Below are 26,252 nucleotides of genomic sequence, written 5' to 3'. Positions count from 1 at the left end.
GATGGATACTGGCGCCGCACCCTGCTGAAGTAAAACAACACGAGTGGTCTGACTTAACAGCTGGCTTAATAACGTGCAGTCTTGGGGTCTACACTGGGTGTGGTGTTCCAGATCGTGGGTGTAGAGCACCTTGGTGCGTGAGTAGGTGCCGAGTTCATCCCTCTTGCTGGCCACTGAGTAGCACTCTTTAAATCACTTTGGTTTTCTGGTGGCTTGGGTAACATCTACGTGTCAGGTGATTTTTGTTGTTGTTGTTGTTGTTGTTGTTGTTGTTGTTGTTTGGCAGTTCTCTCCTTCCTACACAGTGCGTTCCCTGCTGCATTTCACATAGGTCCTTTTGTGTTGTGTGTGGGTCACAGTGGACAGTAAGATGTGAAAAAGCTTCAGTCTCTTCAGGGAAGATGACTGGCCACCCAGTTTCTTGCCATACTAGGCTTTTTTTTTGCTTGTTTGTTTTTATTTTTAAGATTTTATTTTATTTTATTTAGCGGCAGAGTTAGAGAGGGGGAGACAGAGAAAGGTCATCTCCCCAGATGGGCTGATCTGAAGCCAGGGGCCAGGTGCATCTTCCGGGTCTCCCATGTGGGTGCAGGGGCCCAAGGACTTGGGCCACCCTCCACTGCCTTCCCAGACCATAGCAGAGAGCTGGATGGGAAGAGGAGCAGCCGGGACTCCAGTGGTGCCCCTGTGGGATGCCGGCACTGCAGGAGGAGGCTTAGCCTACTACGCCACATCGCTGGCCCCCCTGTTAGGGTGTAAGATACGGCAGTGAGTTGGCTCGATCACAGTTGTTTCCTGTGTTACGCTTGAGTTCCACCAGCATTTGCTGAGTGCCTCCTCTCTGGGTACCGGGATTCAGTGTTAAGCCGTTGGTTTGGGTCTTATATTCCTTTCTTTTCAGCAGTAGATGTGAACTGGCTGATTCCTAAGACCTCATATTGGACTGAATATTTAGATATTTTATGACCTACTGTTGTGGCAAAAATTATTGTTTCCCTGTTTCACTTAGTCTGACAAATAAGAATTTTTTTTTTACTTCTGTAGTGACAGTGGCTTTGTGAAAATAAAAAGTATATTTTCTTTTTCATCTTTTTTTTTAATATTAACTTGTAGAAGGTGGTGCTTTACTGGTTACCTCAAATGCATGTTAAACCTTGGATTGTGAGCTTTGTCAGTGAACAGGATTTTTTTTAACAGGTTAAATTTTATTTATTTGAAAGGAAGAGTTACACATAGAGAGTGGGCCTTCATCAGTGACAGTGGGGTGCTTTTAGACATGCACCTACTGGGACCCCCCCGGGTCCACTCGTTTGGACGCGCTCTGCAGGCCTGAAAGTCTGCACCGCCACAGACGTCCCAGGAGGCTTTGGTGCAGGCCAGGGTTTGAGACTGCCCGAGGGGAGAAACAGACAGGCACACAGGTGACTGCAAGGCTCCCCGTCAGAGTCTGGGCACGTTGTTAACCTGCAGAGTGTGCGCAGGTCCGAGGAGCTGCGGTTCTGGCGGGCTCCCAACGGATCCTGATCCTGCTCGGCTTCCACAGTGATGATGCTGTTTGCAGGGCATTGTGGGCGCACCTGAGTGCCGAACCTGAAGCGGGCAGGGGACTCGGAGGAGGCCACTTAGGAGAATAACCCCAAACTGTACCCGCGAATGTGTTCCGGAGGTCTTTATTTCTTACTTTGCAAATGGAGATGAACAGTAGTGTTACCGTTGAGCAGAACACATCCATCCGTTCTCCAGTAGTGTTTCACAGTGCAAGGAGGGTGTGTGGGATGGGGTGTGAGGAGCCAGACGTGGGCCAGATTGCGGAAGGCTTTGTGTGTCCTCCAGGTAACTTGAATTTGGTATTACATAAGTGATGGGAGCTTGCCAAGCGGTGGGTCTTCACGGTTAGATACGCATTTCAGTGCGATTCTTGAAGAACCAGAGCCAGGGAGGCCAGGCGGAGGCGCTGGGGCCGCCCCAGGATGCTGGGACTGGGCCGCCGTCCGCACTGCAGAGCAGGAGGCAGAGGGAGCAGGTTAGGTAGCCGCTGTCGTGGATTGCTTTGTTCGATTTGTCATGACATCCGGTCTGTAATGAGTAATTGGATAGTGGGAAGCCTCTTTGCCTGTTAATGTAATTCCAGAGATGTGTGACTGTACTTAAAAATATTTACCAGATGGGTCAGCTGTTGAAAAATGGTATAAATGAAAAATAACACTTGAAATTCTAGAGCTGATGCGGCCTGTCACTTACTCCCACGTGCTTACTCCGCATCTGTATGCTAGTAAATACCTCATTATGAACTCTAACGTGCCTGCAGAGGCTCTCCTCACAGATGCTGTTGTCAGCTTTGTCTGTGTTCCTGTTTCTTTTTGTAGCTGCTTGTTTGTAATTCTAGATTTCCACAGTACTGGTGAGCCATAGCCTCGAGGTCTAGGTGGGAATGCAGTCAGTTATTAAAGACACTTGGGGTGTCAGTAAGGAAGAGGTTGTCTACATGCAGGGTTAGATGTTGGGAATCTACTGGGCCTGCACTGTGGCGTAGTGGGTAAAGCCACCACCTGCAGTGCGGGCATCCCATGTGGGCGCTGCTTTGTATCCAGGCTGCTCCACTTCCGATCCAGCTCTCTGCTATGGCTTGGGAAAGCAGTAGAAGACGGCCCAAGTCCTTGGGCCCCTGACCCACATGGGAGACCTGGAAGAAGCTCCTGGTTCCTGGCTTCAGATTGGCACAGCTCTGGCCGTTGTGGCCATCTGGGGAGTGAACCAGTGGATGGAAGACCTTTCTTTCTCTCTCTCTCTCTCTCTCTCTCTCTGCCTCTGGGTCTCTGTAACTCTGCCTTTGAAGTAAATAAAAAAAAAAATCTTTTTTTTTTTTTAAATAAGTTTCAGCCAGCATTGCAGCTCACTAGGCTAATCCCCCGCCTGAGGCTCTGGTACTCCAAGTTCTAGTCCCGGTTGGGGCGCCAGTTCTGTCCCGGTTGCTCCTTTTCCAGTCCAGCTCTCTGCTGTGGCCCGGGAGGGCAGTGGAGGATGGCCCAAGTGCTTGGGCCCTGCGCCCGCATAGGAGACCAGGAGAAGCTCCTGGCTCCTGGCTTCGGATTGGCACGGCGCTGGCCATAGCGGCCATTTGGGGGGTGAACCACTAACTCTCACTAACTCTGCCTATCAAAAAAAAAAAAAAAAAAAGTTTGAAATCTAAGTGCTTGCAGTCGTCGCTCGCGCCCTAGCCTGGCAGTGTTCCCACTCGTTCCTCTCGTGTCAGTATGACTGAGTTCTTTTTTTCACTGCCCAGGCCATTTTTAATTCCTTTTTTGCATTGTTGTTGGTGAGTGAATGCTGTTTATTCCGTGTGTGTGAGCGTGCCTGCCGCTTAAGCCTGGACGGGTAGAGATCTTCCCGTCTCTGAACTGATCCACTGATGAAGCAGGTTGGAAGTTGGAAGGGAAATGCTGTGTCCCATCCATGTAAGGTGCACCTTTTACATACATCGTCCAGAGTGGCCGTGGGCTGACTGCTTTCAGTTTTTCAGGCTACAGTCTCAGAGACTCGATTCCAGAGAAAAGAAGAAAGGACGAGAACAAATGTCCTGAAAAAGAAATGAAGGCCTGACTTTAGGTGTGTGTTGGCAAGGTTACCCCTCTGGTGCTGAGTCAGCCAATCCAGTGGTTTGCCCCCAAGCAGCAGGCATCTCGATGCCACAGCACCTTGCGTCGTTTCCCTCATGAGCCCCTGGCCCCAGATTCTGTGTTTTTTTTTTTTTTTTTTATTTATCTGCGAGGTAAAGTTACAGAGGGAGATACAGAGAGAAAGGTCTTCTGTCCGCGGGTTCACTCCCCAAATGGCCACAATGGCTGGAGCTGCGCCGATCTGAAGCCAGGAGCCAGGTGCTTCTTCTGGTTTCCCACGCGGGTGCAGGGGCCCAAGCACTTGGGCCATCTTCCACTGCCTTCCCAGCCATAGCAGAGAGCTGGTTGGGAAGAGGAGCAGCCGGGACCAGAACTCTGCTGTAGGCAGAGGATTTAACCTAAGGCGCTACAGCGCTGGCCCCAGATTCTGTTTCTTATGCCTATTTTAATTCTCTCCCTCTCAGAGCCTTAGGACCACTTGAGAATTCTGTTTTGATCAGGAATGAAATCCTTGCCCAACCTGTCCTAGAGAGAGGCCAGGCATTGCTCCAAAGTGACTTCTCGTTCCAGCCATTGCCAGCCACTTGACTCTGTAAAATAAGCTGTTCACTGTAGCTGTGAGAATCTCATCGGTCTTAAGTCATGAATTGAAAGTGCTGGACCTTGAGGACCTCTTGATAATTAAGTCAACAGAAGACTGATGTTTGTATTTGATACTTGCTTATAAATGAAACTATCCAGAAGGAAGGACAACTACCAACAGGGCCTTCAGCCACTGCATGCCGGTGGCGTGGTCCTGCAGTTGGGATAGCCAGGTGCACAGCAGGTGAGAAGCCCTCTCGAGAGATCACTGCCCAGGGACGCAGGGTTATCCAGAATCGAAATCTCAGGCAAATGACTCTTTGCAGGTCATTGTCTTCACCTAGAAAAAGAGGTGGACGCGACCATTTCTGAATGCTCAGTCTTAGAAGAGAAACTAGCTTAAAGCCGCGACGCTTTGGTCATGCATTGACTCATCCCTGCTGCAGAGCGGAAGGCTTCTGTGTTTGCCCCGTCTGACCTCAAGTCCTTGTTTGCTCCACTTTCACTTCTGTTCGTCTTGCTTTTTTCTGTAATAATAAACTAATAGATTAAATTAATATGTGTTAATATTATCTGGCTACAAGTATATCATTCACCATGTGGTTACATCCAGGCTGAAAACCCTGTTGCAGTTCCCCAGGAGGTTTGGATGCACTGTTGCAAGTCAGATAATTATTATTTGAGTCCATAGCACAGAAAAAGCAAACCCCTTCCCTTGAGACACAGCTATTACCCAGAGCAATGATTTTCAAACTACTCCTGTAGTATTTCAGAGTGTGGTTGGGTCCTGAGGTCGTCGCTACTCCTTCAGTGTTCTGGAGTGTGGTTAGATCCTAAGTTGATTGTTCCCCCATGTGTTCTACAGTGTGGCTGGGTCCTGCGGTCCCTGTTAGGTGTGTAGTGTGTTCAGGAGCACAGCTGGGTGCTGGGTGATTGTTACTCTGGTGTGTCTACAGTGTGGTTGGTCCTAATGTCCCTGTTATGTGTATAGTGTTCAGGAGCACAGCTGGGTGCGGGGTGATTGTTACTCTGGTGTGTCTACAGTGTGACTGGGTCCTACAGTCCCTGTTATGTGTATAGTGTTCAGGAGCACAGCTAGTGCTGGGTGATTGTTCCTCTGGTGTATCTACAGTGTGGCTGGGTCCTACGGTCCCTGTTAGGTGTGTATGTTCAGGAGCACAGCTGGGTGCTGGGTGATTGTTCCTCTGGTGTGTCTACAGTGTGGTTGGTCCTACGGTCCCTGTTAGGTGTGTAGTGTTCAGGAGCACAGCTGGGTGCTGGGTGATTGTTACTCTGGTGTATCTACAGTGTGGTTGGTCCTACAGTCCCTGTTAGGTGTGTAGTGTTCAGGAGCACAGCTAGTGCTGGGTGATTGTTCCTCTGGTGTGTCTACAGTGTGGCTGGGTCCTACGGTCCCTGTTAGGTGTGTATGTTCAGGAGCACAGCTGGTGCTGGGTGATTGTTCCTCTGGTGTATCTACAGTGTGGTTGGTCCTACAGTCCCTGTTAGGTGTGTAGTGTTCAGGAGCACAGCTAGTGCTGGGTGATTGTTCCTCTGGTGTGTCTACAGTGTGGCTGGGTCCTACAGTCCCTGTTAGGTGTGTAGTGTTCAGGAGCACAGCTGGTGCTGGGTGTTTGTTACTCTGGTGTATCTACAGTGTGGCTGGGTCCTACAGTCCCTGTTAGGTGTGTAGTGTTCAGGAGCACAGCTAGTGCTGGGTGATTGTTCCTCTGGTGTGTCTACAATGTGGCTGGGTCCTACAGTCCCTGTTAGGTGTGTGTATGTTCAGGAGCACAGCTGGGTGCTGGGTGATTGTTACTCTGGTGTATCTACAGTGTGGCTGGGTCCTCTTGCAGTGTTCCAGAATGTGATTAGGTCCTAAGATCACTGCTACTCTTGTCCCTCCAAGTCAGGACAAATATCCTGGCTTTGTATCGGCTCAGCTGCGGCCAGTTGGGGAGTGAACCAGCAGATGGAAAACCTCTCTCTCTCTCTGCCCCTCCTCTCTGTGTAACTGTGAAGTAGTAATTTGTTATTTTTTTAAAGATTTATTTATTTATTTGAAAGTTAGAGTTATGGGGGGGTGTCTTCGATCCGCTGGTTCATTCCCCAACTGGCTGCACCAGACGGAGCTGCGCCAATCTGAGGCCAAGATTCAGGAGCTTCTTCTGGGTCTCCCACATGAGTGCAGAGGCCCAAGGACTTGGGCCATCTTCTACTGCTTTCCCAGGCCATAGCAGAGAACTGGATCGGAAGTGGAGCAGCCGGGTCTCGAACCGGTGCCATATGGGATGCTGGCGCTGCAGGCCAGGGCGTTTACCTGCTGCAGCAGTGCTGGCCCTGAAGTAGTAATGGATGATGTTGGACTTGGGGGTCATTCGTCTGTGGAAAGAAGGCGGCAGTGCTCAAGCCACATTAGGGATGTTGTCAGTGTGAAGGGGGTTGTATGTAAGGATCTCTTCTTTGTGTTAAGAGCTGCCCCACGGAGTCCGGTTGCTGCAGGAGGGCAGTGTTACAGGGGAAGGGTGTTGCCTCAGGTTTGATTCCATTAAAGAATGTGTGTCTCTGGGAAAATGTAGTTGAAATATATCTGTGTTTAGTTTTTAAAGTGTTCCTGTTTCCAAGAATTCATTGCCGATTGTTTTCAAGGAGCCATACTATTTATAAACAGATATGAAGAAACATGAGTTCATCCTCCTCTCTCCAGAAGTAAGCGCAGCTGTAAGCTAATTGCTTTTGGTGACTTAGTGGAAGGGCCGTTTTGCTTATTCCCCTTCCGTGCTTGTTTGTGTGATGAGGTGCAAGGACCGCCTGTCTACAGTCTCCTGTTACCCTTCCCATTGCTGCTGGACTCCTGTGTGCTTCAGTGGAGGGTCGGTCTCCTAACCTCACGGGAGCCTTTTCAGAAAATTGAAACAAAGGTTTGTGTGGTACTGTTACATCACAAGAATGCTTGGTATTTTTGGATTTAGCAAGATTGTTCAAGTTACTGTAAAAGTAGCACAGGTTTCTTACTTTTGTGAGCTAGGAAGGGTTCCATGGTTTGATAGTCACGGCGGCATCTTACCTTTTTTTCTTTTAGGTTGACAATCGCATTTTTTGCGCTCTCCGGGCTGGATATGTTGGATTCCTTAGATGTGGTGAACAAAGATGATATAATCGAGTGGATTTACTCCCTGCAGGTCCTTCCCACAGAAGACAGTGAGTGAGTTTTTACCATTTTATTTTTAGCGTGACCAATTGTGCCTGGCATTACATGTGTTGAACCAGCAAGTCTTAGTATGTACTAGCACCCTGTTAACATGTCTTATTCATGCGTGTTTTGTAATGCAGTGTTCCCATTTTGTTCTCGTACAGCACTTCAGTCTAGTGGTCAGTCTCTGGAGAGACAGTTGTAGTTGTCTTGGAGTGAGTACAGCTGTACATCACAGCTGTAGTGTCTCTCCGTGGTGTGCTCCCATGTCGATGATGCGTGCTGGTTATGTGTACTTCATGTGTGTGTGTGACTGATTCTGTAGCTCATTCTGATTTTCTTCCTCAGCTTCTCTTTTTGTCTCTGGGTCATCAGGTCTCTTCACTGTCCTGCGGGTCTCCCTCTGGTGCTTCACTCGCATTTCTTTAACAGTTTCCAAGAGCACTCTGTTCAGCCGTTTCCTAAAACTTGCTGAATTGTTCTCAGAGTTCATAAATTACATGGCCAACTAAATACACACGGGATTCATAAACTTCAGCGTTCATTCTGGTACATGTAAATTACCTGATTTGGTTGTAGAAATCCTAACCTTGAAAAGATCAAGCAGGGATGAGCATTTGGTGCCACAGTTAAGACACTGCTGGGACACCCCCATCCCAGATCACTGCAGGGCCTGGGTGCAGGGCCTGGGTGCAGGGCCTGGCCCCTCTCCAGTCCAGCTCCCTGTGGTGGAAACCCTGGGAAGCAGTAGGTAGTGGCTCCGGTACTTGGGTTCCTGCCACACACGTGGGAGGCCTGGGTGAAATTACAAGCTCAGCTTCAGCCTGACCCAGCGCTGGGTGTTGTGAGCAGTTAGGGAGTGAACCAGTGGATAGGAGATCCTAGCCAGTCTCTGTGTGTCATCTGCCTTTCAAATAAATAAAAGTTTTAAATATATTTCCTTTAAATAAAAAAGATCAAGCAAATAAACTGTTGGAAATCATGAAGTTTGAATCAGTGATCACCACGTAGTTGTGTAAAAGAATCAGCATTTTAGGGTAATACTGTGCTTTACTGGTTGAAATAATCATTTCTAAATCTCACTCAAACTTTGGAGAAATAATAAGCTAAAACTGTAGAAAAAAATTATTAACTTGATCAATTCTGAGGCATAGTTTATGGTGTCTGCTTTGTTTTTAAAGTTCATGTTTGTTTTTATATAATTTTAAAAAACCTATGTTGACAAATTCTTTGTAAAACTGTGATTGATTAGGGGTGGTTGTTGTGGTGCAGAGGGTAAACCACCACTTGTGACACCTGCATGCCTGTCGGAGTGTGGGATTTCAGTCATGGCTCCTCCACTTGCATCCAGCTCCTGGTTAATGCTCAGTCTAGGAGGCAACAGCTGATGGCTCAAGTACTTGGATCCTCTCAGCTCCAGCCTGGCCCAGCCCTGGGTGTCGTGGGCATTAGAAAAATGAGCCAGCAGGTGGAAGATTCTGGCACATTATGAGACACTTGAAAAAGTGTAGAAAATGAAACTAAAAAATTTTTAGTGTAATTTTTTTTGTTTTTTAGATTTATTTATTTGGTTGAGAGAGAGAGAGAGACAGAGAAAGGTCTTCCATCTGCTGGTTTACTCTCCAAGTGGCTTCATTGGTCAGGGCTGAGCAAGGTGGAAGCCAGGAGCTTCATCCAGGTCTCCCACGTGTGTGGCAGGGGCCCAGGCTCTTGGGCCATCTTCCATGGCTTTTCCCAGGCTATTAGCAGGGAACTGGATTGGAAGTGGAGCAGCTGGGACATGAACCGGTGCCCATGTGGAATGCTGGTGTTGCACGTGGCAGCTTTACCTGGCATGTCCCAACACCAGTCCCTTTAGTGTAATAATTTTTGAAGTCAGCTGATACAAGGGGCATTCAGAAAGTTCATGTGGTATTATTTAAAAAGTATGCAGAGACAGCCCACCTGTTGCCTGTCATGTGCTGGAGACTTGCACAGATCCTTGCACAGGCGAGGTGTGATTCTGAATTCTCCTTGAACCACGGAGTGCAAGAACACTTCACCTGCCTTCCCTAATTGTCTAAGTTCAATTATAAAACTAATCTCTGAGCCAGCGCCGCGGTTCACTAGGCTAATCCTCCGCCTAGCGGCGCCAGCACACCGGGTTCTAGTCCTGGTCGGGGCGCTGGATTCTGTCCCGGTTGCCCCTCTTCCAGGCCAGCTCTCTGCTGTGGCCAGGGAGTGCAGTGGAGGATGGCCCAAGTGCTTGGGCCCTGCACCCCGTGGGAGACCAGGAAAAGCACCTGGCTCCTGGCTCCTGCCATCAGATCAGCGTGGTGCTCCAGCCGCAGCGCGCCGGCCGTGGCGGCCATTGGAGGGTGAACCAACGGCAAAGGAAGACCTTTCTCTCTCTCTCTCTGTCTCTCTCTCTCACTGTCCACTCTGCCTGTCAAAAAAAAAAAAAAAAAAAAAAAACCTAATCTCTGAAATGTAGAAAATGGATATTGAAAAGAATGTTTTTTTGCTATAAAAGTTTTGATTTACATTGTCTGGGTGGGTCTTGTCATCTTTAAGAAATTGTGAAAGGTATGCCCTCTTACTAGGAAGCCTGATTCCTTTTTAAGGCTTATGAAGAATTACTTCCATGTTCATAAGTATAAATGTCTATTTCTGTGTGTAAGACATTGCCACATTCCTCGCTTGGGCTTTGTTTGCTCAGTGCAGAAATCATTTCAGATGGGCATTAGAAAGTTAAGACTGTGTCAGTCACCTTTTGGATTGCATTTAAGCAGCATTAGCATCACAAGTCTAGAGATGTTTATCCTAAGGATTGTCCCTTCTTAGGAGCGCCAAATAGAATTTTTGGTGTAACTTCTATTTTATCTTTCTCTTGAAAGAGCCAACTTTTTTCCTATAAAAAGCAATTTAAGTTCTTTCTTGAAAGAGGAAGTATGCTACTAATGAAAAGCAAAATCTTTTTATGTCTCATTAAACTTCAATATTCTAGAAGCTTATAACCATTTCCTTTGTTTTTAAAGAATATTTAAATGTATTATCTTATACTAGACATATACTTAAGAACGTAACAGTAGAACTCAAAAGTTTCACAATATAATCTACTCTTCAAACAGGAGTTGGCTGAGGGAGCCACCCCAGGTGGGCGCTGGCTCACGTCCGGGTGCTCCACTCAAACCAGCTCCCTCCTGATGCTTGTAGGGAAGCCTCAGAAGGTGGTCCAGGTAACTTGGGCCCCTGCCACCCATACGGGAGGTCTGGATGGATTCCTGGATCCTGGCTTCAGCCTGGCCCAGCCCTGGCCCGTGGGGCCATTTGGGGCGTGAACTGAAGATGAAGATCTCCCTTTCTCTCTCCTCTTCGGCCTCTCTGTGTCTCTGGAACTTCACTGTTTTAAAAGTCAGCGGCGATCTTCTTTGTGCAGACAAGTCAGTGAAGGAGTTTCTTTTCCTTATAGTTGGTGCTGAACAGGATAGTTTCTAGTAATCTCTCTCAACATGCTTAGACGTAAACACGGGCACACTACGTCGTGCACGTGATCCCATGTCTGCTGCTTCTCTAGTGTACCAGCTTTCAATTTTCTGAGGTAACCTGGACTTGAGTATGTTGTTATCTACGTTCTCTCCATGACAGCGTGAACTGGTTTGACTTCATGGCACTACTAAAGTGGAGGGTGCGTTCCCCAAATCAGTGCCTCTTGATTCTTTGTCAAATGTGGATTGTTTTGCTTTTTTTTTTTTAATATGTATATGTTGACCAGTCTCTGCCATCAGTTGTTTTTATGCAGGACTGGGATAGGAACTGTACAATGGATTGTCACAAGTCGAGTGACATCACAGGGAACTTTCAATTTGCTTTGCTCTACTGAGCAGGAGCACCAGATAGTGCTATTTTTTAAAAAAGATGTATTTATTTATATGTATATTTATTTGACAGGCAGAGTGAGCAGAGAGATAAACACACAGAAAGAGAGAAAGACCTCCTATCCGCTGGGTCACTTCGCAGATGGCTGCAACTTCCAGGGCTGGCGTAGGCCAGTGCCCAGAACCTCACGCGGCTTTCCCCTGTGGGTAGCAGGGACCTGAGGACCTGGGCCACTTTCTGCCGCCTTCCCCGCACACCAGCCTGGAGCTGGAATAGAAGCCCGGCAGTCGGGACTCAGTGCCAGCGTCAAAGTGGCTTAGCTTGCCGTGCCACGACAGCAGCCCCTAGATGGCGCTGTTTAGTCACACATGGAGCCATATGAACTTCACGGGAAGTACCCATCTAGTCAGAAATTTCGAAGGAACTGCATGTTTATACTTTAATGATTATCACAAAAAGGTAAGCTTATTATAAAGGAAAGCATGATCATTGACAAATTGTGATAGGAACCAGAGAGAGCCTAGTGAATTAATTAAGTGTTGAAAATGTTGCTGTTTAGTTGTTAATTTGAGAGGCTCTGAGGGACAGCCAGACGGAGCTCACAGCTGCTCCTTCATCCCCAAGTGCCTACGACGGCTGGAGCTGGGCCAGGGCGGAGCCAGGAGCTCAGTCAGGGTCTCTTACTCCTGTCATCCCACATAATTAATACTGTTTTTATTCCTTTCCAGGCCTTTTCAGTATGCACGATATTCTTAATTATAAACCACAGTGCTCGTGTGTTTTTGTATACTGCTAATTCACTTGACCCTATCATATTTCTCCATGTTAGCACAGTTACACTAATTAATTAATAGCAGTGTAATGTTCCTTTCAGTGGGTAACGTGATACGTGCAGCCTGTTGTATGTTTATGTTGCCTCCCCGTGCTCACCACTGTCACACTAGTGAGCATTTCTGTACACATGATGGCTCTCATATTTGAAGTTGTGGGAGTTGGTTCCCAGATACACCCACTGGGTCATAAGGCCTCAGTCTTTTGATGATTCTTTATGTATTGGTAAGTCTTAAATAACTTAGCGATTTAACAGTCTTTAGAGAGGATAAGAGAACCATATACACTAAAATTAGTTTTACCATGGGCTGGCGCTGTGGCATAGCGGGTAAAGCCGCCATCTGCAGTGCCAGCATCCCATATGGGCTCTGGTTTGAGATCTGGCTGATCCACGTCCAATCCAGCTCTCTGCTATGGCCTGGGACAGCAGTAGGGGATGGCCCAAGTTCTTGGGCCCCTGCACCTGCATAGGAGACCCGGAAGAAGCTCCCAAGTCTTGGCCCCGGATCGGATCAGCTCCAGCCATTGCAGCCATTTGGGGAGTGAACCAGCGGATGGAAGACCTCTCTGTCTCTCTCTGTCTCTCTCTCTCTCTCTCTCTCTCTTTCTCTCTCTGCCTCTGCCTCTCTGTAACTCTGCCTTCCAAATAAATAAATAAATCTTTAAAAAAATTAGTATTACCATTAGTATCTTTTTAAGATACATTTTCACTAATAAGGAAAAAGTGATGTGATTGATGGAGAGTTTTAAATTTAGTAGTTCCTAATTTGTTGAAGGAATTAATGCATCAGCTATTATTGTATTTTAGGTGATTAAAAAGCAAAGTGCAGTACCTGGTGAGCAGTCAGTTACTGTGAACTTCTCATGTGTCAGCCATAAGAGCTGTAAAAGAAGTTCCTTATGTCAGCCTATTTGTAAACCAGTTGGAACTTTTCTTAGCAGTGCATTTACATTCTGCCAGTACTGTGTTCTGCATCTGTCATGCTGGTTTTCTGATAACCATCAAAACTTTTGCCATGTGGATGTGATTGTTCTAGTATGTTCTACTGATATCTTGAAAAATGAAAAATGTAGGTAGAAAAATGTGAATAAATATACTATGAACAGGGCTGGCGCCGCGGCTCACTAGGCTAATCCTCCGCCTAGCGGCGCCGGCACACCGGGTTCTAGTCCCGGTCGGGGCGCCGGATTCTGTCCCGGTTGCCCCTCTTCCAGGCCAGCTCTCTGCTGTGGCCAGGGAGTACAGTGGAGGATGGCCCAGGTGCTTGGGCCCTGCACCCCATGGGAGACCAGGAAAAGCACCTGGCTCCTGGCTCCTGCCATCGGATCAGCGCGGTGCGCCGGCCGCAGCGCGCCGGCCGCGGCGGCCATTGGAGGGTGAACCAACGGCAAAGGAAGACCTTTCTCTCTCTCTCTCTGTCTCTCTCTCTCACTGTCCACTCTGCCTGTCAAAAACAAACAAACAAACAAACAAAATATACTATGAACAAATACTGAGTAAGTACTATGTTAAAATGGTCTCTATACTTCAAAGCCAAATGCATTATTGGCTGGAATGTTGAAATACAAAGTACCTGTTCTCCATGACCGTAGAAGAGTGTATAACCTTTACTTCCCTCACGTGTGAAGAGGCATTGAAGGAGAATAGAAAGTCCCTGGACAGGGAGTGAGGGTTTTAGACCCGAGTGTGAACTGTTACCTTGGACTTCTCAGCCTGTGGGCTTCTGTTTTGTGCTCTCTAGAAAGGGGACTGAATATGTTGATCACGTGAAAAAGGTTGGATGGGAGAAGTATGGGTGCATTTTGTTTGCAGTGAGGTGAGCTGGGAAGGCTCATGGTAGGAAATCATTAAGGAGATTCTCTTAAAGCACGTAGCACAGACTGGCATGTCATGAGCATTCAACATTAGCTAGTCTGAAAATGTAGACGGTGACAAAGGTTTGGTCCTGAAAGACTCCGGTTCGTGAAGATCATGTAGCTAGACTGGTTTGGACTGCGTAAATCACTTCTCAGCCTTTTGGCTCAGATCCAGTGCAGATTGCATACAAAAATAAGGTGTACTTTAAATAAGCACACATTTTTATTTTTTAGGATCAAATTTAAATCGCTGTGGTTTCCGAGGCTCTTCATACCTGGGGATTCCGTTCAATCCATCAAAGGTTAGTTCTTCTGGGGTCGAAGGGAGGAGAAGGGTTACGGGGCGATAGAAGTGAGGAGAATTGGCTCCAGTCCTTTATACAAATGGCATCATACTTAGATATAACCTGCGCACGTCTTTGCACATACTTTAAATCATCTCTAGATTACTTTCCATATTCTTCAAGTGTCAGTGCTATGCAGTTTTACTATGTAGGGAATCACGTTAGTTAGGGAATAATGCTTAGTAATGCTTAGATGCATTACTTAGGGAATAATGACAAGGGGGAAATGGTCTGCGCGTGTCCAGTCAGATGCAGGGGTTTGGGGCTGGCATCGTGGTGCAGAGGGTTAAGCGGTAGCCTGTGACACCAGCACTGCATAGCGTGGTGCTGGCCGAGTCCCAGTTCTCTGCTTCCAGTTCAGCTCCTGCTGATGCACCGGGAAGGCAGCAGAAGGTGGCCCAGCGGCGGGGACTTGCCACCCCGTGGGGGACGAGGAAGGAGGGCCCCGGCCCCGGGCTGTTGGAGCCCTTTGCGGAGTGATCCAGCGGATGGAAGATTTCTCTCCCTCCCTCACCCCCACACCCTGCCACTCTTTCAAATAAATGCATAAATCTTTTTTTTTTTTTTTTTTTTTAAAGAAAAAGAGATACCGAGCTTTTTCCTGCTTGTTTTCAGTTTGCAGTTGTTGAGTCTGTAAATGTGGAACTTACGGATGTGGAAGGCCCATCTCATGTCAAATGGAGGTTTTCTTTGTTTCAGTGAGCTGTCTGTACAGATCAGAGTGAGCGGCATTTAAGTTTGCTGGTTACTAAAACCTCATGTGAGATTAGTAAATGAGATAAGTTTTAATTTCAGTTTGTTAATTAACATATTAATTTTGAATTTAGAATCCTGGAACAGCTCATCCTTATGATAGTGGCCACATAGCCATGACCTACACTGGCCTCTCCTGCCTCGTCATTCTTGGAGACGACTTAAGCCGAGTAAATAAAGAAGCTTGCTTAGCAGGCCTGAGAGCCCTTCAGCTGGAAGACGGGAGGTATGGGCCACTCTCTGTTCCCTTTTCATTTTTGAAAAACTGAGACATAGATAAACGGTTTAGTAGTATCAGGATTGGGCTCTATTGCAGTATTTTGAAGTAAGCATATAGTTAGTCTGAACATGTCTTCCTTAAAACATACTGATTGGTCCATCAGTGATGGGTGCATAAAGAAAATGGGCTTTTATATATATAATGAAATACTGTTCAGCAATATGAAAGGACAAAAACCTGTCATGGCAACATACATGAACCTGTGGGACATGAGAATAAGTGAAATGAGCCAGGCACAGAAGGCACGTCTGCATGTTCTCACCCACATGGGGAATCATGAAAGTAGAGAAGAGAGTGGTGGTTACCAGAGGCTGGGCTGGGGAGGGGGTTGGGAGCAGCTCTTAGCAGGTGCAGAGTCTTAGCCAGGTAGGAGTATGTCTCAGGTACTGCTACACAGAAGCTGACAACACTGCTTCATATAGTGCTATAGCGCATGTCTCCATTACTGCTACCCAGAAGGACGATGGTAGCTAACAGCACCGCATTGTGTATTTCAGAACCGCTGGAAGAAAGTGTCTGGGGTGATAAATGCTTTAACATGGTAGACGGATAAGCTAAATGTCCTGATTTCATCATTGCAGTGCACTCCTGCGTGAAAACATGACCCCATACACTCTGCCCCATGAATTTGTACTTACTACGAGCCAAAAAAAAAAAAAAAAAAAGAAAAAAACCTGGCTGGAGGAGAAAGGGATGAACACTGAATATTAAATTCTAGTGAAGGTAGTTTCTGTGACAGTTTTAAAGGATAGGAACAAGAGTTAATATGTTCATTAACATTCGGTGGTTTGAGTGGTGTGTCTAGAGAAGAATCTTCATAGAGTTTTAAGATAAAGTTTTTTAAGCTGTGGAGTAATGAAGCAGTAATGATGACATCTAAGGAGAAAAAAATCGGCTGTGTTGTTAGATCCTTGCATGTTGTGTAGTATCAGGGCTGTTAAACATTCATTGCTCTTGATGAGGGACAGATTAGTGTAGACATAAGAGTAAATTGATGTTACTTATAATACTATAAGATTAGATACTTCACTCACTTGGAACATGGGACTGATAGCTCAGTATTTCATTCTTAGTCTTTGATTACTGCTGCCTTACACTTGTTTATAAAGACGTAAATATGAAACACGAGCTATTTTCTCTCCAAAACCAATTCAGTATGTGACATTAAAAGATCAGTTGATTATTTGAATGTATGTTTGGATAAAATTTCATGTAGTGAAATGGGCTTGGGAATTTCTTACTGCACAGTGGCTGCCGTAAATGCACGCGGCAGTGTGCCACCGCTGTCCCTGGCTGCAGCAGGTCAGCTTCTGGAACCGAATGACAGGCAGTGTGAGAGACTGGTGGGGACTTGGGAGCAAGTGCAGTGACCTAGAGGTAGTTTTATAGTATTCGAGATCATAGTTCTGTTACATAGTACAGGCAGGATAAAGTTAAATCGGTGATAGATTTTTCTGCAAGTAAAGACAGCGTAGGTTTTTCTAACTTTCCTGCAAAGAACGTATCGTCTGGTGTTAGTAGAAAATCATGTTGTTGTTAACTGTTCCAGCTTTTGTGCAGTACCTGAAGGCAGTGAGAATGACATGCGGTTCGTCTACTGTGCTTCCTGTGTGTGCTATATGCTCAACAACTGGTCAGGCATGGATGTGAAAAAGGCCATCAGCTACATTAGAAGAAGCATGGTGAGTGCATAAATGACCCGTTTAGCTTTGTATTGCCAGTGTCTGTGGACTGTCGTATAATAGCGCCTCATCTCTTCCACAAGAGATCTTGAAGTAAGGGTAGTAAGATTGCCTTTTGGTTACACTGTGTGAGCACCTCATAGAAAAATATTAAAGGACACATTGATTCCTTAGCCATTAAAATGTAAATACCTGATTTTTATGTTAAGAAGCCATGTCTTTTACAGAAGGGTTTGGTCAGCCTTAGAAGAAGAAGACATAAAATACTTGTTAAAACATTCGAGAGACAGACAGTTCCCATCTACTAACCGAGTCCAGCTGGAGCTGGAGCCAGGTGCCCGGACCCAGTCCAGTCTCCCATGTGGGTGACAAGAACCCAGTTACTTGAGCCATCACCACAGCTCCCAGTGTCGGCATGGGCAGAAGGCTGGAGTCCAGAGCCAGGGCTAGGAATCAAACCCGGTAATTCCGGTGTGCAACGAGTGTCTTAACCGGTAGGCTAAATGCCTACTCCCAGGAAGTAAAATAAAAAGCAAATGCTGACAGCACAACCTAGCAGGAGTTAGTTCCAGCAAACTGGAAGATTATTATATACTTTATGAGAATCTTTGTTTTGATTTTATTTATTTGAAAGATAAGATTACAGAGGTTGGGGTGAGATAGAGATGTTCCATCCCCATCACTCCCCAAATGACTGCAGTGGTCAGAGCTGGGCCAGGCTGCAGGCAGGAGCCTGAAATTCCATGGGAGTCTCCCAAATGACCGGCAGGGGCCCAGCTACTTGACCCATCTTCTGCTGCTTTCGTAGGCACAGTGGCAGGAAGCTGGATCAGAATTGGAGCAACTGGGATTTGAGCCGGCACCCAATGTGGAATGCTAGCATCACACGTAGGGCCTTAACCCACAGGGCCACAAGAATATTCTTACATTGAGGATGAGTTTCTTAAGTCATTTTTATCAGTAAGACCCAGAGGTAGGGCTGGTGCTGTGGTGCAGTGGGTTAAACTGCCACCTGCAGTGCATCCCACGTGGGCGCCAGTTCCAGTCTCAGCTGCTCTCAAGGAACTGGGCGCTCATCCCAGGTCTCCTGTGTGGGTGGCAGGGGCCCAGCTACTGGAACCGGCACCTGCCACCTCCCAGGGTGCACATGGGAGGCGGTTGGGGTCAGAAACAGAGCTGGAGCTCAGTCCCAGGCACTCCGATAGAGGATGCGATATCTCAACCACTAGGCCAAGCACTGGACCGCAAGTTTTAGTTTTTTTTTTTTTTTTTTAAGTTTTGTTTATTTACTTGAGAGGCAGAGTTACAGACAGAGGTAGAGACAGAGAGAGAGGTCTTCCATCCACTGGTTCACTCCCCAAATGGCTGCAACGGCCAAAGCTAGATTTGTCCGAAGCCAGGAGCCAAGAGCTGCTTCCAGGTCTCCCACATGGATGCAGGGACCCAAGCACTTGGGTCATCTTCTACTGCTTTCCCAGGCCATTAGCAGGGAGTTGGATTGAAAGAGGAGCAGCAGGGATACCGACCAGTACCCATATGGGAGGCTGGTGCCGCAGGCAGAGGCTTAGCCTACTACACCACAGTGCCGGCCCCGTACAAGGTTTAATTTAGGGAGAATGTAAAATGGAAATTGTAGTGTAGTTTGATCTTTAATTGACGGTAGTAAGGAAAGCTTAGTTGCAATCAAAATTTTCATTTGCTCCTCTGTTTTGCCTCTCAAATGAAACTAGAGAAATAGAAATACTGCTTTCCAGGTTTATCATTTCCTAAATGTGAAGTTTTTTATCTTACAGGTTAGACTTTTGGTCCAGTTCTGCTTTTACTGAAGTCAGTATTTCAAAATGATTGCACAGCTCTAGAGGGACGGGATTGTCTTTAACTGCGTAGCTGCATCAGATTTAGTGGACTGAGCAGTAGCCTGGTTTAAGAGCCTCTGCGCAGGGAAGGAGAAGCCTGCAACATCAGGCTTACGTTAGACAGGAGGGAGGTGACGACGCACTTGTGCCGTGAGCGGCGCAGCAGCAGTCCTGTCAGCGTGTCGCCTCTCGGGGTGTGGCGAGCGGGTTTGCCTCATTTTTGGTTGTCTGGTGAAGCTGGTGTGTGCCTGAGTTTTCTGTGTCTCGTCAGCACTTTTCCCTTTGTCGGTGTGCAGTCTCATGTAAGAAGCCTGGACACGAGGTCCATCTGTCCCGGTGTTGTCGGTGTGCCGGTGGTCCAGGTCCGGCGTCCTTCCTGAGTCACAGTGACACTGGCTGGAGGAGAGCGTTCTCTCTGCCTCCGTGTAGAGGCTTCCTCGTCAGAGGGTGGCCCCAGGCTCCTGTCTGGTGAGTTCCGGTCAGTCCTGCCATCGTTGCTGTTGGTGCTCAGGTCGTCCCGCATTTGGCCAGTTGAGGTCCCTTAGGCAGACTGTGGTTCCCTGAAGTCTCCTTTCGTTTTTCCACCGTACCGGGGGCCGTCAGAAAGTGCGTGGAGAATGCCTATTCTGGAAAAACTGTGCGTGGATTTCAGTTTTTTTTGTTTTTTTTGTTTTTTTTCACCAAAATAAAGTTGGGTTTTTACTCCATTTGCCCACGAACCTTTGGAAATGCCGTTGTATTTCCGAACGTTTATCTGGCTGTATGTTAAAAACTGCATCCGTGCCTGCACCTCCAGTTTCAGCCCAGCACCACAGTGAGTCCACCTTCTGACAGGGACAAACTACCCAGAATACATTGGTTCTTTTGTTTTAAGTCTGAGGGCACGTAGTTACTACATTTGAGAAATACTCGTGTTACTTACGTTATTTTCCCTTTTGGTGTTGTTGAAGGATAGGTTTGTTCCTGTTTAGAGTACCCCCGCCTTAGGCCACCCGCTGTCGGACTCTGCTGATTGCATTGATCGTGAGACGTTGGCTTGGTTTTGAACGGTCAGAACCTTGAGAAGACACAGTCACAGAAGTGCGGCTCCCTCTGAGCCCGTTCATGTGTAACCATTCCCATTCAGTTTTTGCTTATCTTTCCTATATTTGCTTTTGATGAGTAGATGTGTGTATTTTTCATTTCTTCCTCTTTGTTACTGAGAAGATAGTACTACAGCTTAGATACTTTCTGTGCTTTGCCTTTTTCACTTAGCAGTATGCCTTGGAAATGAGTCCTTATTAACAGTTGTAGGTATTTTCTGCATTCTTTCTCTCACACTGGTGTATTCCTCCCCCACGTGGAAGTGCTGCAGTTTGTTCAGCTCCTGTGTGTCTGAAGCATGTATTTTCCAGTTGCATTCCTTACTGTAATTAGTAATTTCTGTGTGTATTTATGTATTGTTAGAGCTCTGATTCATGATAAATTCCTGGTGGTGGAATTGCTCGATCTGTAGGGAAGTGCATGTGTCATGTCCTCTTTTTTTTTTTTTTTATTTATTATTTTTTTGACAGGCAGAGTGGACAGTGAGAGAGAGACAGAGAGAAAGGTCTTCCTTTGCCGTTGGTTCACCCTCCAATGGCCGCCGTGGCTGGCGCACCACGCTGATCCGAAGGCAGGAGTCAGGTGCTTCTCCTGGTCTCCCATGGGGTGCAGGGCCCAAGCACTTGGGCCATCCTCCACTGCACTTCTGGGCCATAGCAGAAAGCTGGACTGGAAGAGGGGCAACCAGGACAGAATCTGGCGCCCTGACTGGGACTAGAACCCAGTGTGCCGGCGCCTGGCAGAGGATTAGCCTGTTGAGCCACGGCGCCAGCCGTGTCATGTCCTCTTACAAAGGATGGACTGGTTTGTATTCCCGTCAGTGTTATGAGTGCCTAGTGCCTGTTTCCATACAGCCTCAGCAGTGAGCTGTCATGTGTTTTTTATTTTTACCCGTATTTCTGCTGGCTGAAAAATGGTGTCTTGGTGTAGTTCTGCTTTGGGTTTTGCTCTGATTGAGACTGACCATATTGTTAAGAGCTATACAAAACTTTCCCACAGGCCAGAGTTAGCCTGCACGCATTTATTTGCTGCCCTATTCATTCGCTTTGGAGTTTTTAGGTGTTCTGCTTTTGAGTGTTGCGGCTACTTTGCTTGTGTTTTATTTCAGCTACTTTCTCCCAACCTTTTTTGCCTCTTTGTCTCATTTTTGTACTCTTGGCTGCTTCTTCCGTGGCCCTGTCTTAGCCTGTTTGCATTTATAACCGGCATTCTTTGGGTATCCTGTAATCTAGTCTTTGTTCCTTTGCGTGTTTTACCTTTTTCTTGTTCCTTTCCTGAAATCATTTAACTCTCATTTTCTTTCCATTGTTCATCCATGTCTGATTTAATTTTGATTTCTTTTCTCATCCCAGAAGCCTGTCTGGCTGTGCAGTTGGGTGGGGAACGCTTTCTTGTAGTGTTGTTCCGCGAAGGCTGCTTCTGGGAGTGGGGCGGATATTCATACACTCAGTGTTTTCATCTCAGGCTCACTTGGCAGGTAGATGTGTCTATTTTTGTAAGAAGTTCATGGATTTTTTTTTTCTGATGAGAATTCCTATAGATGCTGCTCTCTTTGCATTGCAACAAAACATGTTTGTTTATTTTTTTAGTGGGTGGCTATTTTCACCGTAGGGGCAAGGGTAATGTTATGATTTTCTACTAGAAGAGGCGTTCTTGTTTGTTTTGCAGACCTATAAATTTTGCTCTTGTGTGTTTTCTTTTTCCACGTGATCCTTAAAGGGACTCTTTCCCTTCCTTTTTGCCTTTCTTCACCAGAAGTTAGACCCTTAGAGTATTGCTGCTTTCTCCTAGCTCCCAAGTCCCTTTCTTGTTTTACCAGCCTGTGTCAGGCCAAGCCAACAAAACAGCGCCAGCAGGGTAGGGATGAGTGGTAACTGTATTGTCTGTGTAGGTGTAGGCAGGCAGGGATGGGAGATGACCGTGTTACCTGTGTCAGCACAGGCAGGGATGAGTGATGACCGTGTCACCTGTGTCAGCACAGGCAGGGATGGGTGATGACCGTGTCACCTGTGTCAGCACAGGCAGGGATGGGTGATGACCATGTCACCTGTGTCAGCACAGGCAGGCAGGGATGGTGATGACCGTGTCACCTGTGTCAGTACAGGCAGGGATGGGTGATGACCGTGTCACCTGTGTCAGCACAGGCAGGGATGGGTGATGACCATGTCACCTGTGTCAGCACAGGCAGGGATGGTGATGAGTGTGTCACCTGTGTCAGTACAGGCAGGGATGGGTGATGACCATGTCACCTGTGTCAGTACAGGCAGGGATGGGTGATGACCGCGTCACCTGTGTCAATACAGGCAGGGGTGGGTGATGACCGTGTCACCTGTGTCAGCACAGGCAGGGATGGGTGATGACCGTGTCACCTGTGTCAGTACAGGCAGGGGTGGGTGATGACCGTGTCACCTGTGTCAGCACAGGCAGGGATGGGTGATGACCATGTCACCTGTGTCAGCACAGGCAGGGATGGTGATGAGTGTGTCACCTGTGTCAGCACAGGCAGGGATGGGTGATGACCATGTCACCTGTGTCAGCACAGGCAGGCAGGGATGGTGATGACCGTGTCACCTGTGTCAGTACAGGCAGGGATGGGTGATGACCGTGTCACCTGTGTCAGCACAGGCAGGGATGGGTGATGACCATGTCACCTGTGTCAGCACAGGCAGGGATGGTGATGAGTGTGTCACCTGTGTCAGCACAGGCAGGGATGGGTGATGACTGTGTCACCTGTGTCAGCACAGGCAGGGATGGGTGATGACTGTGTCACCTGTGTCAGCACAGGCAGGGATGGGTGATGACCGTGTCACCTGTGTCAGTACAGGCAGGGGTGGGTGATGACCGTGTCACCTGTGTCAGCACAGGCAGGGATGGGTGATGACCGTGTCACCTGTGTCAGCACAGGCAGGGATGGGTGATGACTGTGTCACCTGTGTCAGCACAGGCAGGGATGGGTGATGACCACGTCACTTGTGTCAGTACAGGCAGGGATGAGTGATGACTGTGTCACCTGTGTCAGTTCAGGCAAGTGGGGATGAGTGATGACTGTGTCACCTGTGTCAGCACAGGCAGGGATGGGTGATGAGTGTGTCACCAGTGTCAGCACAGGCAGGCGTGGAGGAGTGATGACCATGTCACCTGTGTCAGTACAGGCAAGGATGGTGATGACTATGTCACCTGTGTCAGTACAGGCAGGCAGGTGGGAAGGAGTGATGACCATGTCACCTGTGTCAGCACAGGCAGGCAGGGATGAGTGATGACCGTGTCACCTGTGTCAGCACAGGCAGGGATGGGTGATGAGTGTGTCACCTGTGTCAGTACAGGCAGGCAGGTGGGAAGGAGTGATGACCATGTCACCTGTGTCAGCACAGGCAGGCAGGGATGAGTGATGACCGTGTCACCTGTGTCAGCACAGGCAGGGATGGGTGATGAGTGTGTCACCAGTGTCAGTACAGGCAGGGATGGGTGATGACCGTGTCACCTGTGTCAGCACAGGCAGGGATGAGTGATGACCGTGTCACCAGTGTCAGCACAGGCAGGGATGGGTGATACCGTGTCACCAGTGTTGGCGCAAGCAGGCAGGAATGGGTGATGATGTAAGCCGAAATGATATAGAGTGATTTTAATTATTACTGGAGAAAAGTTTGATTGTTCTGTGACCTTTAACTTTTTTGCCATCTCTTTTATGTCAGTGTTAAAAGTCTAGAGAGTCTCTGAAAATAGTAAAATCATTGTTTGTGTAGTACACTGTGAGGCAAGCCAGTGCTTGCCACCTGCCCAGGACGGAACTTTGGACAGGGCGTGCGTGGTGCATTTTCCACACTTACCCTTTGTGCGGTGCGGTACCTGAGAATTCCTTACCTGCGGAGCTGCTTGCCAGCGGCTGCTCTCTGGAACACCTCCCCTCCTCGCTGCGCCCCGCGCTCGCTCCTGCAGCCACGCGGCCTTCTCTGCGTTCCGTGGACTGTGTGTGGAGTGTGTCAGGCAGCAGCGTGGCGGCGTTCCTGCTGTAGTGCATTTTTCTGGAGCTTGCACTCGGTTTGGTTTCAGTTCTGCTTCCAGTGTCAGTGCATCTTCGTCTTTGGTGGCCGCCCTTTTGAGTTCTCCGTGACAGTGTCATGCGGGCTCCCCACTGAGAGAGACAGTCTGCACAGCTGCGCCTGCGCTGTGTGAGTGAGGAGTACGTCAGTGACAGCTGCTGGTGGACTTGGTGAGCGGTGAGGTGATCTGCGTTCCCGTGACTCACTCCTTGTCACGCCTGTTGTTTATGTGATGATTCGTGTGGACTGGAGGGCTAGCAGCAGACGTCATACCTGATGCAGTCACTCTGCAGTACCGTGGGTGCTGAAGTTGGAAGCGTGTTCTGTACTTAGCTAAATCATGTGATGTTTGTGCGTACTGCCGCTGTGCAGAGTGAGCACACCCGCACTTCAGTGCTTGGGTGAACTTCTTGTGTTAGGCAGTGACTTCAGATCAGTCTCAGACCCACCATTCACCCTGCTCCCTTCCTCCTCATGACCTTTGACCTGTCATGGTGGCTCGCCCAGGGTGATAAGGGATGGCTTGGTGGGCCTCCGTGTCTCCTTTTCTACAAGTCGGTAATCTCAAACTCAGATATGCCTTCCGGCTTTGCTAAGGTTTGCATTTTATGCGTTTTTTGGGTCTTTTTCTATTTTGAGTTGGGAAAATGTGTGGGCAGATTGTACTTTAGGCAGGCACCATTATCCTGAGTGACCTAAAGCTCCCTCAGCATAGATCTGGCTCACATTTATAATGTTTTATGGGTATAAAATCCTTACATTTTCCTCAACTCCTAAATACTTCCAAGGGTAGAAGAGAAAGGCCAGAGGTAGTATTAGATAGAAATGAAATAGGTACCATCTTTGACCAGTCTGTTCTCAGGGTGTGCCGAGTGTATCCATCAGTGACTTGGTTTGGTTAAGGAGACAAATCAGGTGTTGCAAATGCCTGGTTCTACATCTCTGTAGGTACAGGTGCATATTTTTGGAGATATACAGGAGAAGTGACATTAGAAAAGACAAAAGAATTAGCACAATGGCAACTTATTTATTCGTTTATTGTAATTCTTTCCCTATTAAACTGAACGATGTTTTTCTTTTGCAGTCCTATGACAATGGGCTGGCACAGGGAGCTGGACTTGAATCTCATGGTAAGACATCTTAAATACGTGAACATGCAGTGTCTTCTGTCCCATTCATCATCCTAGTGTCTTCCACATGGCGGCCACAGAAGTCGTTCTCAGCAGTTGGTACAGCCCCGTGAGCTTCTTCGTCATTTTCCTGTTTCTCTCTGACTCTGCTGGGCTGGTTAAAGTGTCTTCGTTTTGTAATCATTCAGGAATTACTCAGGCCAGCCATTCATGCCGTATTCTCTAGTAATTATTGCAGTGGTGGCTGCATGAATGGATCTTGGGATTATTTCTTAATCTGTTGTTAGGAAATCACGGCTTTTCTTCCATGACAGAACACTGAAGGACTAAAGAGATGTTGAATATTGAACTGGAATCCATAAATTCCTGAGGAGATGAGGGTTTGTATTACCTCCCCGTAGTCGTCGTCCTGAAATGCCTTCAGTGCACACGCTAGCACGGCGTCTCCTTTCCCCGTGGCCTCCCTTGTGGCAGGACCAGAAGTGTGAGCTGATCGTCCCCACACCCACACGTTCATGGCCGAGCTCATTGGGAGTGAAATTTCTCTCCAGAAGTAACTGAGTTTCCATTCTCTTCTGTAGAGTGAGCCAGGCCCTGGAGGCGGAGGAGAGCCAGGTGAGGGACGGGCTCCGTCCTGACACTGCCCGTGTGACTTGGCCCTTCCCTCGGGCTGCAAGGGTTTCCTTACTGGCCCAGTAGAATTGGGAGAGATGTGAGGGAAAGTGGTTTGTGAGACTAAAAATGTGTTTAAAAAATGCCTTCTTTCTCATCTTCATTGCTTGGATTTAGATATTCGTTGACTGTAGGTCACAGAGGAGTTTGCAGAGGACTGTTTTGGGTTTTCCTCTGGAGCCATCAGAGACTGCTCCACCACAGTCCCTGCACGCCTGCGTGTGTCTGGGCCTGGGGGCGGGGGCACTGGCAGCCATCAGACACTGCTCCACGCCTGCGTCTGTCTGGGCCTGGGGGCGGGGGCACTGGCAACCGCCGCTGTGTTGCCGGTCATCACCAGGGTCAGGACTGAGACAGCTGGAGGTGTGCAGGGAACCAGGGCAGCTCTGAGCATTTCTCAGCAGGGGTCTGGAGCCCCCAGTTGGGCGTGGTGTCCGCACTGTGGCTGGGAGATGCCTCCCCATACAGGAGGCT

General features: G+C 47.8%; 1 protein-coding gene across 3 annotated transcripts in view; it reads left to right on the top strand.

Annotated features, from left to right (window-relative positions):
- PGGT1B (protein geranylgeranyltransferase type I subunit beta) overlaps positions 1 to 26,252 on the top strand; it is a 44,825-nt gene that overhangs the window by 1,221 nt on the left and 17,352 nt on the right. For 2 of the 3 annotated variants that reach the window (XM_070076016.1, XM_051844074.2), the window contains exons 2-6: positions 7,282 to 7,400; positions 14,173 to 14,240; positions 15,110 to 15,261; positions 16,865 to 16,997; positions 25,061 to 25,106. In XM_070076016.1, coding sequence (XP_069932117.1) covers positions 7,282 to 7,400; positions 14,173 to 14,240; positions 15,110 to 15,261; positions 16,865 to 16,997; positions 25,061 to 25,106 — 518 coding nt within the window. Of the gene's footprint in view, positions 1 to 6,878; positions 7,121 to 7,281; positions 7,401 to 14,172; positions 14,241 to 15,109; positions 15,262 to 16,864; positions 16,998 to 25,060; positions 25,107 to 26,252 lie in introns of those variants that run through there. The other variant, XM_070076017.1, reaches the window with a different exon arrangement.

This window comes from Oryctolagus cuniculus, chromosome 6 (genome assembly GCF_964237555.1).
Source record: "Oryctolagus cuniculus chromosome 6, mOryCun1.1, whole genome shotgun sequence".
Taxonomy (NCBI): Eukaryota; Metazoa; Chordata; class Mammalia; order Lagomorpha; family Leporidae; genus Oryctolagus; species Oryctolagus cuniculus.
Note: the sequence above shows the minus strand (reverse complement) of the source record. Positions and strands in the feature narration are given on the sequence as shown.